The sequence below is a fragment of the Protobothrops mucrosquamatus genome, unplaced genomic scaffold, assembly GCF_001527695.2.
Source record: "Protobothrops mucrosquamatus isolate PMUCROS unplaced genomic scaffold, P.Mucros_1.0 scaffold510, whole genome shotgun sequence".
NCBI lineage: Eukaryota > Metazoa > Chordata > Lepidosauria > Squamata > Viperidae > Protobothrops > Protobothrops mucrosquamatus.
Window position 1 is genome coordinate 104843 of NW_015386824.1, and position 13555 is coordinate 118397.

Here is a 13555-nt window from a genome sequence, read left to right on the forward strand (position 1 = left end):
CTGTCACTCTTAACAACAGGGGCAATTCTGCCAAGGACGGGGAAAGGACCAAAAACTTTAGAGGTCTGGCGCAGAAACCACTTTCTAACCAAAACAATGAAGTGAGATGCTGTTTTCATTATTCATTAGTCTCTTGCATTGAGCAGCCCAGCACCGAAGGAGTTTGCTTGTACAAATTGCCCACGCTAGTAGCATTTTGGGCAGGGTGCCAGAGATAGTACTTGGTTGGCAGCCTTCCCGGTTAGAGCCATCAGGAGAGGGAGAGTGGGGGGGGGATTCCTTTCACCTGGTCCACCATTCTTGCCCGAGGGTTACTGAACAGCGCCTGAAAAGCACACCTTATTCACCTTTGATCTCACACCATCCAGAAAAACCCCCACCCCTCTGGAAATCCTCCCTGTGTTCCTGTCTGCAGCCCCAGCATTTTTTTTATTTCCAGCATTTGCAGCCGAGGGGAAAAAATAATAAACATAATAAACTACCCCTCGAAAACCCATCACCTGCCTTCCTCAAGGGAGCCATTGCCCGATCTTAGTGGAAGACACGAAAGCTCGCAACTGACTTTGGCACAGTGTGGATGTGCTTCCCTGCCTTTTACCATCTGCTGCTGCTGCTTTAAAAATTGCATTTCCATCTGTTTTTAAACACCGCCTCTCTCCCCTAACCCCCCCCCCCCCGCATCCTTATACCCTTTTTCCCCGGAGGGTCTTGATGTGATCTGGGCTTCAGAAGCTCAAGGCTGAGTCGTGCATCCTAGGCAGGATGGAGACCACTGGGGCCAGGTAGGACCAACCTGGCTGGAATTGGAAGGGAAAAGCTGCAGTTTTCCCAACTCACTATTGATTTGCCAAAGTATTTGTCTCCTTTGTAGGAGTATTGATATAATCCTTCCCGTCTTCTCCTCTTCCTCATCTTCTCATCTTTCCTACTACCTTCTCCTATTGGTATCTATGATTTATCACTTGTATCTTATGATTAATGATTGTAATATGATCTATGACCTATCACTCTGTTGTTGTATGTACACTGAGAGCTTATACACCGGAGACAAATACCTTGTGTGTCTAATCACACTTGGCCAATAAAGAATTCTATTCTATTTTGGTGTCTCTTCAACCTTCACACTGAGGAACCCCCAAAGCAGATCACCTGGTGCCTACAGGTTAAACCCCCCCCAATGACCTGAATGACTCTCAGATGCTAACGGCCAAATGACTACAAAGAATAGAAATCCTTCCATTCCCCATCATTCAGTCAGAACTGAAGAAGCTTCTTGGATAAGAAGCGAAACATTTTCAAGGGGGAAAAAAAACCAAGAAACACCAGTTGCCTTTAAAAAAAAACACCTTTGGGAGCCATGACCTGGGTGGTTGAGAAGCTCCATAGACATTTGTGGGTGACACCTGTGAAAAGGATGCTCCATTGTTCTATGGGAAGATCTTAGATCACTGTTTCTCAACCTTGAGAACGTGTGGACTTCAACTCCCAGGATTCCCCAGCCGGCACTTGTTGTTTGCAAAATCAAACACAAACCATTTTGGACATATAAGGAATTGGAAGTGATACTTCAGTTGGAGAGACAAGAGAGCTTTTTTCTGAATAGAATAAATGATTTAACATAAAAATCAGGTGGAAAATGTTTAATGTGGTATAATAAAACTGTGATGCTTTATAAATATTCCACCCACTCCAAAACTTGGAAAACATGACATTTGAAAGGAAAAAAAAAAAAAACCAGAACATGCCAATTCATGCTAAATCGGAAACAAAATGCTCAGTCAGACCTCGCATTCAATTAAAACATTTGCATCTCATTCGAATGAACCTGGAGGCATGAAAAAACGATTGAAAACCAAACGTCTGTTTTGCAACCATTATAAAATGGGATAAGAGGGAGAAACTGCACCCCATCTTCTTATGTAGCCGAGCTTGGGAGACTCGGGGAACAATCCTTGGGGATTTATTCCAACAATCATTCCATCTGGAATAAGTCAATCGTCTTTCATCCTGAGTGTAGAACAGCAGATGCAGGTTGAGTTGGTTTAATTGCTTGATGGCACAAAGTTGGCAAAGAGAGTTTTGATGCCTTTGATCAAGAGTAAAAATCTGGCTATGGAAAAGAACAAGTTTGTCTCCGGACAGCTGTTTGTCCGGAATGGTATAGGACCTCCTGCTCAAGCAGAGGATGGACTAGAAGACCTTCAACGTCCCTTCCAACTCTATTATTCTGTATTCAATTTTCCAAAGCGCCTGAAGGCAGGACAAGAAGCAACGGATGGAAACTAATCAAGGAGAGAAGCAACCTGGAACTAAGGAGAAGTTTCCTGGCAGGACAATCAACCAGTGGAACGGCTTCCCTCCAGAAGTTGTGGGTGCTCCAACACTGGAGGTTTTTAAGAAGACACTGGATGGCCACTTGTCTGGAAGGGTATAGGGTCTTCTGCTTGAGCAGAGGGCTGGACTAGGAAACCTCCAAGGTCCCTTCTAACTCTATCCTAGTCTGATTCTGATTCAACCAAGGATTTGATGAAGTCAGTCTGGATGGAAACCAACGGTAATTTCTTATACCCATTCAGCTTGGATACAAACATTCTATCCATAGCAAACTCACTATTTTTCTCTCTTATTGGCTGTGAATGAAGTCCATGTGACTTCTTTCCATTCAGGCATGAGGTGGCAAGGAAGACAACATTCCCTCGGAGCTCCAACAGAGAATCTTTCTGGCTGGATGAAAATCACCTTCCTTCTCCATTTTTAATGAAACCTTGTTTTGATTGGGGAAAGCGGCATCCGTTACACTACTAAATTCAAGGGTGCGTCACTGCAGATGACACAAGGGATGCAAATGGGTGCAAATCACATTTTTGTACAATGAGGTCAACCCACCTATGGAATACTATGGAGTTTCACTCATGGCAAGAGGCCTGGAAAACCGAATTTTTGGAAATTAAGGTTCCATTGCTTTCCTTATACTGTGAGTTGAGTCTGTCTTCTCCAATCTGGTATCCTTCCAATGCGTTGGACCACAGCAACCATCGCTCCCAGTCAGTATGGCTCCTGAGGGCATCAGCCTAGCATGCTTTCTTCATCTTGGCACCTTCCAGAGACACCAGGAGAAGAACAGCACCCAGAACAAAAGGAGAGGACAGATGCTAGGTTGGAGACAGTCAGATATGGCCCCTATCCTGCCCCACACCACGTGGCTTGCAAGTACAGCATCCTGATCTTGGAGGAGCTCAAACTAAGCAGAATCTCCATAACCCTCCTTGCCAACCCCACCCAATTAGCCCAATTCCTAACTGAGCTAGCAAAATTATGACAAGTCTGTTGATTCCCTACCAGGTCTACGGCTTCTTTACTCTTGGGGAAAGTTCCCCGTTTAGGGTCACGTCTTACTAAAACACATTCCCAGATTCTTCCTTAGTTGCTTCTAAGACCTAGAGACCACCTCTATCCAAAAAGAAGGATCAGGCGAGAGAACCAAGAGCACTTTTCCTCCATCCACTCAGGATCTTGGAGCAAAGCAAAGTTGGATTGTTTTGCTCAAGTAGCCTTCAGTCCCATTTTGCAGAGGGACATCTGCTGGAAGGGCTGCCCCATCCAGGTCCACTTTGAACACAGCAGAAGAAACCAATGAGAACTTAAGTGTTTTTCGGAAGAAGAGACCATCCAAATAGGAGATGGAGCAGCAGCAGCAACCCCCCCCTCCAAAAAAATTCATATGACCTCAGTCTTGTTTGCTCTTGAAACCATCACATTTCCCCTTAAATCTGCTCTTAGACACCACCAGAGGACCTGGACCTTCTGTGCAAGTCAGTGTCCTTTCTCTTCTGACAATGACCTCGGCTGGGTCCAAGTTGACCAACACCACTAACAAGAACCTGAGAGCCACCACCCATCCATTGTGCCACCATCCTAACCATTACCGTAGGTCTTCTTCCAAGTAGACAATCGGTTTGGAGGACTCCTTGAAGGACCCTTTGCCTGTTACGGGTCTGCAACAGTGCCGTGGCCGCAAGTGTGAGTGAGGTATATCTGGAGATGTTGGTCCATTTTTAAACAGCCCGGCAAGAGGAGAAGAAATGGGAGGAGTTTGCAAAACTCAGAGGCTGGGAAAGTTCCTGAGCAAGACGGTGGAGAGCCACATTCTCTAGCAATGCCAGGGAGGGCCCCTTCTCCTTGGCCTGGAGACAGCAGGCCACATCTCTGCCTTCTGGCTCAGCAGTTGTCTTGGGGTTCATCGCCCTCCAGGCTGGGGTCTCTCAAGAGGGCCTTCCCCGTGGGGGTCGGAGGGGTGATAATAATATCTGGGACCCTTAGTCTTTTCTCAGCCATGACCGCCACCTCGCTGCTGCTGACCCCAGCCCCGCTTACACACATCTTGAAGCCTGAAAGAGAGAGAAAGCAAGGATCATCCCGATGCTTCTGGTGGCACCTGGCGACAATCGAAAGAGGAAATCATTTCCCAAAGGACCCAGATGGTCCCCCCTTTGCCCTAAAAGTCACCCCAGGACCTATAATTTGATAGCCCATCCCAGAGTCTCTCTGCAGCCTGATAGAGTCCCCAACGCTTCCTTAGTCATTGCCCGTGCAGTCAAAGTGAGCTTGGAGAGCTAAGATCTGCCATGCCCAAGTGGGCAGTCTTCTCATACGGTGTGCCTTCATCATGATGTAAGGACAATTCCAGAAGATCTTTAATGAGCTGGGCATAAAAGAATATAAATTATGCAATGATATTCAACCAGAAATGATGGGCGTCCCACCTCTTTGCTAGCCACAAAGTCAAAACATGTTGTACGGGCGCCTTCTCGTGGCCATGCGAGGGATGACCGCCTCTGGACTGACCTAGCCTAATAATAGGATTAATTCAGGAGACATGACCTTTTCCTGACCCAGAGGAAACATGTCAGGAGGAATCAGGGCGAAGGGGGAGCCAGGAACCCTCCCTAGGCTCACTTGGGATGTGAGGAAGGGAAGACAAAGGCGAAGAGATCTAGCAGGTTCCATCAGCAGTGAGGGACAGGACCGTTTGGGCAGAGCAACCTTCCAAGAAGAATGCCTGTGGTTGGGATCCTGCCCAAAGAGTACCAGGTGTGCATCTTGCGGCAGCTGACCTCTTAACACAGATCTTTCCACAGACGAAAGGGGTCAACTCATGACTGAACATAACTCTGTCAAACCACTTAGTAAAGCTGCATTACTCTGATTCTCCTCGTCTTTCCTATTACCTGCCCTTATCTTCTTTTGTCTATAACTTTGTTGCTTGTACCTTACAACTTATATTGTTTTTTAGTATGCTAGTATGATTTATGTTGTTGCTCAGCTAGTATTCTATGACTATCACTACATGTTGCATCTTATGATTTGTGATGGAAGTGTTATATTTTATGATTTATGATGAGTGTATTGTTACCTTGTTTATAATCATGTTTTATCATGATTACTTGTAGGAACACTGAGAGTTTCTGCACCGGAGACAAATTCCTTGTGTGTCCAACCAGACTTGGCCAATAAAGAATTCTGTTCTGTTCTATTCTATTCTATTCTGTTCTATTCTATTCTAATTGTTATCCTGTCCTATCCTATCCTATCCTGAATAGGAGTGAAGCAGGCAGAAAAACAAGAGATTAATATTAAACTAAGAATAAACCAGTCTGCTTTCCCTTGGAGGTCTTATATTTGAAGCCATGTGTTTAGACTTGGCCACCTAGTCCCTGAGTTGTGCTGTCACTGGAGGGATTTGCACAAGAGAACAGCTGCCCCGTTGCACAAGTCCCCACTTCAGCGGCGCTTTGACAGGAGAGCCTGCGTCACTCAAGACGTACTTCGCAACCTCTCTCCCTTCCCGGCTTGCCATATAATGATATTTAAGCAGAACAGGCTCAACAGGCTATTAACAAGAGAACTGTTTGTTTGGAGATCAATACGAGGTCTTGCTCTCCAGCTGGTGGATAAACCTGCATTAGGGGCCCGAAGCCAAAATCTTTAGTGCCCCCAACGGATGTAATTTACAAATGCATTTGCAGGCAGCCCAGAGCAAGCCCCTGGCCTTTTACGCATAAAGGGCTGGGCTTGGTCCCTGCTACGTTCACGAGGCAGGGCGACTGCTGGAGCCACGTCAGCAAACCTTGTGGATAGCACTTAATGGCTTTAGGACTTGGGTTGATGATGCAAAGGGTGGGAGGGAGGGGTCAGGCCTTCTCAATCCCCCTGCTTCCCATGCCTTGAAGCTGGTTTAGGTTTGAAGTCGAGCCTTCCAGGCCGCCTTTTGATGGGGGTATCTTTCTTTCCTCAAAGTGAAAAATGAAATGGTGTCACTAATTATCAGGGGTTGGGGCAAAGGGCGGGGGTTAGAAAATTCAAATTATTATCCCTTTTAAGCCATCAAGGCACATGCTGCAGAGGAGCACTTGGTAAAGCACCATCCAGGCATTTGAACAGATATTCCGGTGCTATGATGGACCAAGATCAGAACTGTGCAAAGGAAGTTGGGCTTTGAAGAAGCCAGGATAGGAAGAGCATTGGCTCTTTGGAAACTTGGTTTTGGAGAAAACCACGGACAGTCAAGGAAACTAAGGAAAGAATCATCAAGGAAATGAACTCAACATTCTCACTGAAAGATCAAAAGACCAGGCTCAGACATGTTATGGGAAGACCCAGCTCTCTAAATCATAATAACAAGCACAATCAAAGGGAGGGGAGGGAAGGGGTGAAGAGAGAGAGAGAGAGAGAGAGAGAGAGAGAGAGAAGGAAAGGAAGGAAGGAAAGAAGGAAAAGAAAGAAGAAAGAAAGAAAGAAAGAAGGAAAAGAAAGAAAGAAAGAAAGAAAGAAAGAAGGAAAAGAAGGAAGGAAGAAAAGAAGGAAGGGAAAGAAACTTCAGTTCTAGCACTGAAAAGGAAACACATTGGTTAGATGAGTTCATTTTTCTTCCAGCAGTTAAAATTTGTTTTGGGTGATATCAACATGCAAAGAAATGAGCAGCATCTGCAGGAAGTGGTCGAAAAGTCAGGCTGGTCACTGTGATGGAAACAACTGAAGCTTCACCTGTTGTTCAGGTGCCTCAGCCAAGGTCAGCCAAGCTCTGCCATCTGCTATGGCTAAAAGTCAAATCTATTTCCTGCAGGCTAAGCTTAATTCCTGGCCACTTCATGAACCTGCCCATGTGTTTTGCTCCACAGAGTTTCTGGACAGCCGACAGCCCTGGCCTTCCCACCCGAGGACAAAGCAGATCTGATCCTGGTTAGTTTCTTTAATCTGCCAATCTCAACCAGGTGCTGCTGTGGTTTCACTGGCTGGATGTACAGAGCTATCCTGGCTGCCTGTTCTGAATGAAGTGTCTTAAAAAGCAAACTTTGGGAGAAACAAAAGGCTCAGAATGGAATTTCCTGGGGCAACGGACATAATATGCAGTGTAGGGAGCATTTGCCAAGGAGGCAGAAGTTCCCCAGGGATGCATATCTTGATTGCTGCACCTGTTGGCTCTCTACCTGCCCCAGAGCAGATCCTTCTGTGGAAGAGACACATTCCTCTGTGTGGCAGCTTTGAAACCCAACTGTCATCCCAAAGGGGGCATGAATTATCTATGGTGCACAGAACGGTCCTGTAGCCGCAGCATGGCTCTCTGGGATGCGGGGAGCCAGTCTGCTCCTCCCCCCATTCCTCCTCCCCCCCATCCCTCCCCCCATGCAAGAAGACCTCCCTGGGAAGGGGAATCAGCAGGCGCCAGGCCTTTAACGCTGCATTAAAGCTGACAGCACCTGCTGGCACCGGGGCTACGCAGCAGTGAAAAGCTAATGGGCAATGCAATATTTAGCATTTGTCCCAATTACCCAGCGAGAGAACGGAGCACATTGAAAAGAGGGGGGGAGGAGGAGGAGAAGGAGAGGAAGGGGAAGAAGAACCTTATGAATGGAGTTTCAAGAAGAAGAAAAGGAGGGGGCAGTGGAAGAAATGGAGAAGAAGGAGAAGAAATAAGAGAAGGAGAAGAGGGAGGAGGAGGAGAGGAAGGAATGGTAGATGAGAGAAGGAGAAGGAGAAAGAGGAGAAGATGGAAGAGAAGAAATGAGAGGAGGTGGAGGAAGAAGGAGAAGGAATGGTAGATGAGAGAAGGAGAAAGAGAAAGAGGGGAAGAGGAAAGAGAATAGATGGAGGAGAAAAATGAGAAGAGGGAGCAGCAGGAGGACTGGTTAACAAAAGGAGAAGAAGGAGAAAGTGAAAGAGGAGGAGAAGGGGCAGGAATAGGGATGGGGAAAGGAGGAGGAGGAGGAGGAGTAAATGGCCCTTTAGGAAGAGGAGGAAGCAGTAGCAGCAGTAGCAGCAATGGAAGAGGAGGAGAGTACTCTGTGAATTGGGGCTTCCCTTCTTCCTCTGCCTCCACCCCCAGCTTGGAGGGCACTCTTGGGTCTCCCTCAGCTGCCTCCTCCTGCCAACTCACTCATCTAGCCGGCTCTGGACCATCAAGCAAGGCAGGGGCTGGGAGGATATGTTCCCATTACTTTACTTATAAGTCAGTCCGGAGCAGGGCTTGTGTTGGGGTGGGGTGGGGATGGGGGTTGGCCTCTGCATCGCCTTTCCCACTTTCAGGCCAGGAGCCAGCCTTCCCTCTTCACCCGGGCTGGCTTTTAAAGTCGCACCGATGGTTTTAATTGTACTTAATGGCCTGTGATTCAGTGCAGCTTGCAAGCCTCCTCAGCCTAGAGAGCCATTTAGATCAAAAGCAACCTGCCTCTTTGGGGTGAGCCTTCTGACCCAGACAATCCAAATTGGGGAGGGGGATGTCTGAGCTGGTCATCAGGACCAGAGACTTTATTCCTCCGAGCTTTTGGGCTCATGCTGCAGCCCCCATCCTCTGGGAACTTCTCTTTCTCAGTTCAGTTTTGCAGCTACTACAATTGTTGGCCAAGCAGGGACAAAAAAAGGCTGGGGAAATGATGGAAGCCTGGGAAAGGAGCCCCCTGTCAGTCAACAGGAGTGCTGATTTACGAGCAGCTTGTCAGGCACTTAGGAGCCGAATTAGCAACTAAAAGCTACATACAGCAAGGTATCCTATAAATACAACACATAGAACAGCCCTGTGCGCCTAATCTGAAGAGAGAGGATGGGCCCCAGCACGAACCTGAAAGCTTGGAAGAATAAACCTTTGGTCCCAGTGACTGACCCAGGCTGGATCTTTTTCCTCTCCCTCTCCCTCTCCCTCCCTCTCCTCTCCTCTCCCTCCCTCTCCCTCTCCCTTCCTCTCCTCTCCTCTCCTTCTCCCTTCCTCTCCTCTCCCTCTCCCTCCCTCTCCTCTCCTTCTCCCTTCCTCTCCTCTCCCTCTCCTCTCCCTTCCTCTCCTCTCCTCTCCATCTCCCTCCCTCTCCTCTCCCTCTCCCTTCCTCTCCTCTCCCTCTCCTCTCCCTCTCCCTCTCCCTCTCCCTCTCCCTCTCCTCTCAGTTTTGCATCCACAGGTGCTGCAGGACTCTGCCAATTTCCAAGAATTCCTGCCAAGTCTGATTTTAAGTGGAGGGGGGGGAGGGAGATAGTGAAGAGGGCTTGCAGATGTGGGCTCCTGTTAAAGGAGTCATAAAACCTTCTTGCTTAGAAAGCCAAGCTGGAGTGAAATGGTGCCAAAGGTCTTTGCCCAATTTTTCCGAAAGGCTAAAAGACGGGCAATTGAGCCAGCAGCCGCTTTCGGTTCTCCGTGAGTCCCGTGTCTCACTTCCCTGCGGAGAAGACACATTTTGGGAAACGGCTCTGCCGTTTCTACTTAACAAAATATCAGGGTGGGTAACAGGCAACCCTTCAAACTCATTTGCAACACCCAGAAGTTGTCCCTTTTCTCCTTGGATCTGGGAGAAAGTCGTTAAAAAAATACACACACACACAATTTCCTCCAGATGGATTGAAGGCACAGAAATGCAGACATAAATAAATCCATCCAAACTAAACAACTTTACAGCCAAAGGAAGCAGCTCTAAATAGTAGGGGGTGGTGGTGGTGGTGGAAACAACTGAAAACAAAAAAAACAACAAAACCAAAATAACCTTTTGCCGAACACGATTGCAACCCTATAATGTAACCGCCCCAAATTAATAATGTTTAAAGTTGAGGTCTTAGCTCAGCCTGGTCAAAGCCTGGCTCTGTACAGCATAGCTAAACTAAAGACACTCTGTGTATGTTTAGAAGACTCTGTAGGTTTTATATCGGTGTTTTTCAACCTTGGCAACTTTAAGATGGGTGGGCTTTAGCTCCCCAGAATTCCCCAGCCAACAAATCCTATCTGAAACATTAGGAGGCTGGAACATTTTTTGTTCTTGAGACCTTTCTCTAATCTTTAACAAGTTAGTTAACAAGTCTGGAAGGGTTTAATAGAATAACATTTCTCCTCCCTCCCTCCTTCCCTTCTCTCCTTCTCTCCTTCTTCCTTTCCTTTCCTTTCCTTTCCTTTCCCTTCCTTTCCCTTCCCTTCCCTTCCTTTCCTTTCCTTTCCCTTCCTTTCTTTTCTTTTCTTTTCTTTTCCTTTCCTTTCCTTTCCTTTCCTTTCCTTTCCTTTCCTCTTTCCTTTCCTTTCCCTTCTTTCCTTTCCTTTCCTTTCCTTTCCTTCCCTTTCCTCTTTCCTTCCCTTTCCTTCCCTTTCCTTCCCTTCCCTTCCCTTCCCTTCCCTTTCCTTTCCTCTTTCCTTTCCTTTCCTTTCCTTTCCTCTTTCCCCCAGCAAGGCTGGCTGGGGAATTCTGGGCGTTGAACTCCACCCATCTTCCAGTTGCCAAGGCTGAAAAGCACCATTTTGTATTAAAGAGGAATTGTTCTTTGCCACATTTCAACCTGCGGAGCACTATCAAAACCCAAACAAACATACTTGAGTGAACCCCTTTGAAAAGTAAAGTGTCTTCAATAAACACCCAACTCCCTTCTTAGTCAGGAGAGGCCACTTTTACATCCACGTGGAAACGGCCTCAGCACTTCCACGCATTTCTTGCTGGGAAAAGCTACTGATGAATCAGAAGCCGAGGAGAGGAGAGACCTAAGTGCTCTTTTGGCTGCTAACTCTCCCTCCAGCTTCCTGGCCCAAATCTCTCAAAGGCCATCACACGCCATTCCTCCCTCTCAGCATCTTCTCCCTTCCCCGCGGAGTTTCGCTCTTACCTTTTAGACAGGAGACGCTCAGGCCCATGGTTTCATCCTTTTAGCTGGGGGTGGGTGGGGTGGACACAAGTCAGAGGCTGAAAGATCCGCCGCTGCAGCTGCTTAGCTTCATGGAGGCTGAAAGGAGAGGTTTGTGGTAGTTTGTCAAGTCTGCAAACAAAGGCAACTTGCACGGCTTTCCAAACAATCCTCCATCTCAAGGCACTGTGTAAACTCAGCTGCCATTAAAAAGGACAAAACCAAAACAAACCCTGTCGAAAACATTAGGAGGCCAAATCTTCTTTTGTTGAAACCTTTCTCCAGTCTTTAACCAGTTAGTTAACCAAGCGTGGAAGGGTCCAATAGAAGAGAATTTTTCTTTTTCTTTCTTTCTTTCTTTCTTTCTTTCTTTCTTTCTTTCTTTCTTTCTTTCCTTCCTTCCTTCCTTCCTTCCTTCCATTCCTTCCTTCCTTCCCTTCCTTTCTTTCCTTCCTTCCCTTCTTTTCTTTCCTTCCTTCCTTCCCTTCCTTTCATTCCTTTCCTTCCTTTCTTTCTTTCCTTCCTTCCTTCCTTCCCTTTCTTTCTTTCCTTCCTTCCTTCCTTCCTTCCTTCCCTCTCTCAAACCTCTCCTCTCTCATACTCACTCGGGGAGAGAGTTTTATAGAAAAGAAGCAGGCTGGGAGAAACGGCAAGGACTTCTCAAAAGAGCTGTAGGATATTTTGTTAATGACACCAGATTAGACCTACAGGTTAGACCTTCTCTGGGTCTGTCTAGGAACATGATGGCTGGAGAACCGGGTGTGGGGTCTCTGTGTGTAATATAACCCAGGAGCTTTCTATATTTTTTTTAAGGCAAAAGCACCTGTTGGTATCCCTGATCCAGAGGCTTGTGATGGAGGATTCACTGGGGATCAATGAAGCACCTGCAGGGAACCCATCACGCTGTTGAAGAACCTGAGTTTAACATATAGAGTGGAATCAACGGAGGCAGGGGCCCCATTCAGACATAGCTGTCAATTGTTCCTCCACCACCAGTTTGTGGCCAGCTTATCTTGAGCACAAGAAGAATCTAGCAGAAAGTGTTTCCATGACTGTAACCTTCCTTGGACAGGGAAGCAAGTGGACCTTATCAATACAAACAAGAGGGAGACACTCTGCCTTCATCAGGCTTCAGTTTAATCATTAACTTCTGATCAGCTCCTGGAACCCAGCAGGGCTACCACCACCAGATGCTATAAAAAGCGGATTCCCGGGTGTGATATGACTCGGATATTCCATCTGTGGCCGGTTGGGATCCATGGGAAGGAATCTAGCTTCAATCCTTCCCTGGTCTCGGTTTAAAGGAAAGATTCCAAGATATGCCAGCCATTCAGCAGAAGGAGGTTAGGGTGGAACAGGGAAACATTTATTTGTGGGGCAGAAAAGATCGAAGTCGGACACCTTGCCAGAAATGTCCGCCGCTCAAAGAACAGTCCTGTAGATGTTTGAGAGGGCCCTACTTTGCATCAAATAAGCAGTGGTGGCGAACCTATGGCACGCGTGCCAGAGGCGGCACTCGGAGCCCTTTCTGTGGGCACACGTGCTGTCACCCCAGCCCCGCCTCCCCCACGTCCCCCTCCTCCCCAGCAGCCCCCCCGGAGGAGAGTCGCCCCTGGGCACGGCCCGCATGGAGCAGCGCAGCCAAGGACATGGCAGCCGGGCAGCAGGGAGAAGACCCCGCCCTTGCGCCCCATCGTGCACAGATGATGTTGCAGGGTGCGGGTGGAGGGCGTGGCCGCCATGGCGCTGCAGGGCCGCCTGGGCGATCTGCGGTGGGCCATGGAAGCACTGGGTGGCCCTACGTGCGGGTGGGGCAGGGGGTGGGTGGGGGCAGAGCAGGCAGGGTGGGAGGCGGAGCGGAGGTGGTGGGGGCAGGTTTTGGGCACTCGGTCTCTAAAAGGTTTGCCATCACTGAAATAGAGCAATTCTCCCATGCTGTTCTCTCAGGCCAGTAGTGGCAAACCTATGGCACGGGTGCCAGAGGCGGCACTCGGAGCCTTCTCTGTGGGCACGCGCACCATTGCCCCAGCCTCGCCTCCCCCTGCGACCCCCTCCTCTCCAGCAGCCCCCCTGAAGGAGAGTCGCCCCTGAGCGTGGCCCACACGGAGCAGCGCAGCCAAGGACACGGCAGCCAGGCAGCGTAGACAAGACTAGGCCCTCACGCCCCATCATGCACAGTTGATGCTGCAGGGCGTGGGCAGAGGGCATGACCGCCATAGTGTGGCAGGCCCTGGAGACGGTGAGTGGCCTTGCGGGCAGGCGGGGCAGGGGGGTGGGGCAAGGGCGGGGCAGGGGGTGGAGTGGTTTCTGAGACCTCTACTCTTTCAAGCCCCCAAATTTAGGGCTTGGGGGATTTTTTGGGCACTGGGGGGGGTCTGGAAAAGGAGTTCAGGGGCAAGATGACTCCCTTACATTT

General features: G+C 48.4%; 1 protein-coding gene across 2 annotated transcripts; it reads right to left on the reverse strand.

Annotated features, from left to right (window-relative positions):
• Window positions 1–3078: 3078 nt before the first annotated feature.
• CUNH16orf74 (chromosome unknown C16orf74 homolog) lies at window positions 3079–11172 on the reverse strand. 2 transcript variants are annotated; one of them, XR_001548897.1, is made up of 3 exons: window positions 11122–11172; window positions 3927–4388; window positions 3079–3097 (listed from the first exon to the last, which is right to left on the reverse strand). XR_001548897.1 is itself a non-coding variant. In XM_015816843.1 (2 exons), exons 1-2 carry the CDS (start codon window positions 11147–11149, stop codon window positions 4219–4221), a joined length of 198 nt encoding a protein of 65 aa, XP_015672329.1. In that variant the 5' UTR covers window positions 11150–11172; the 3' UTR covers window positions 3731–4218. The 2 variants fall into 2 exon arrangements, 1 of the variants encoding a protein (XP_015672329.1); XM_015816843.1 differs by lacking the exon at window positions 3079–3097 and having other exon boundaries at window positions 3731–4388.
• Between the last annotated feature and the right edge of the window lie 2383 nt (window positions 11173–13555).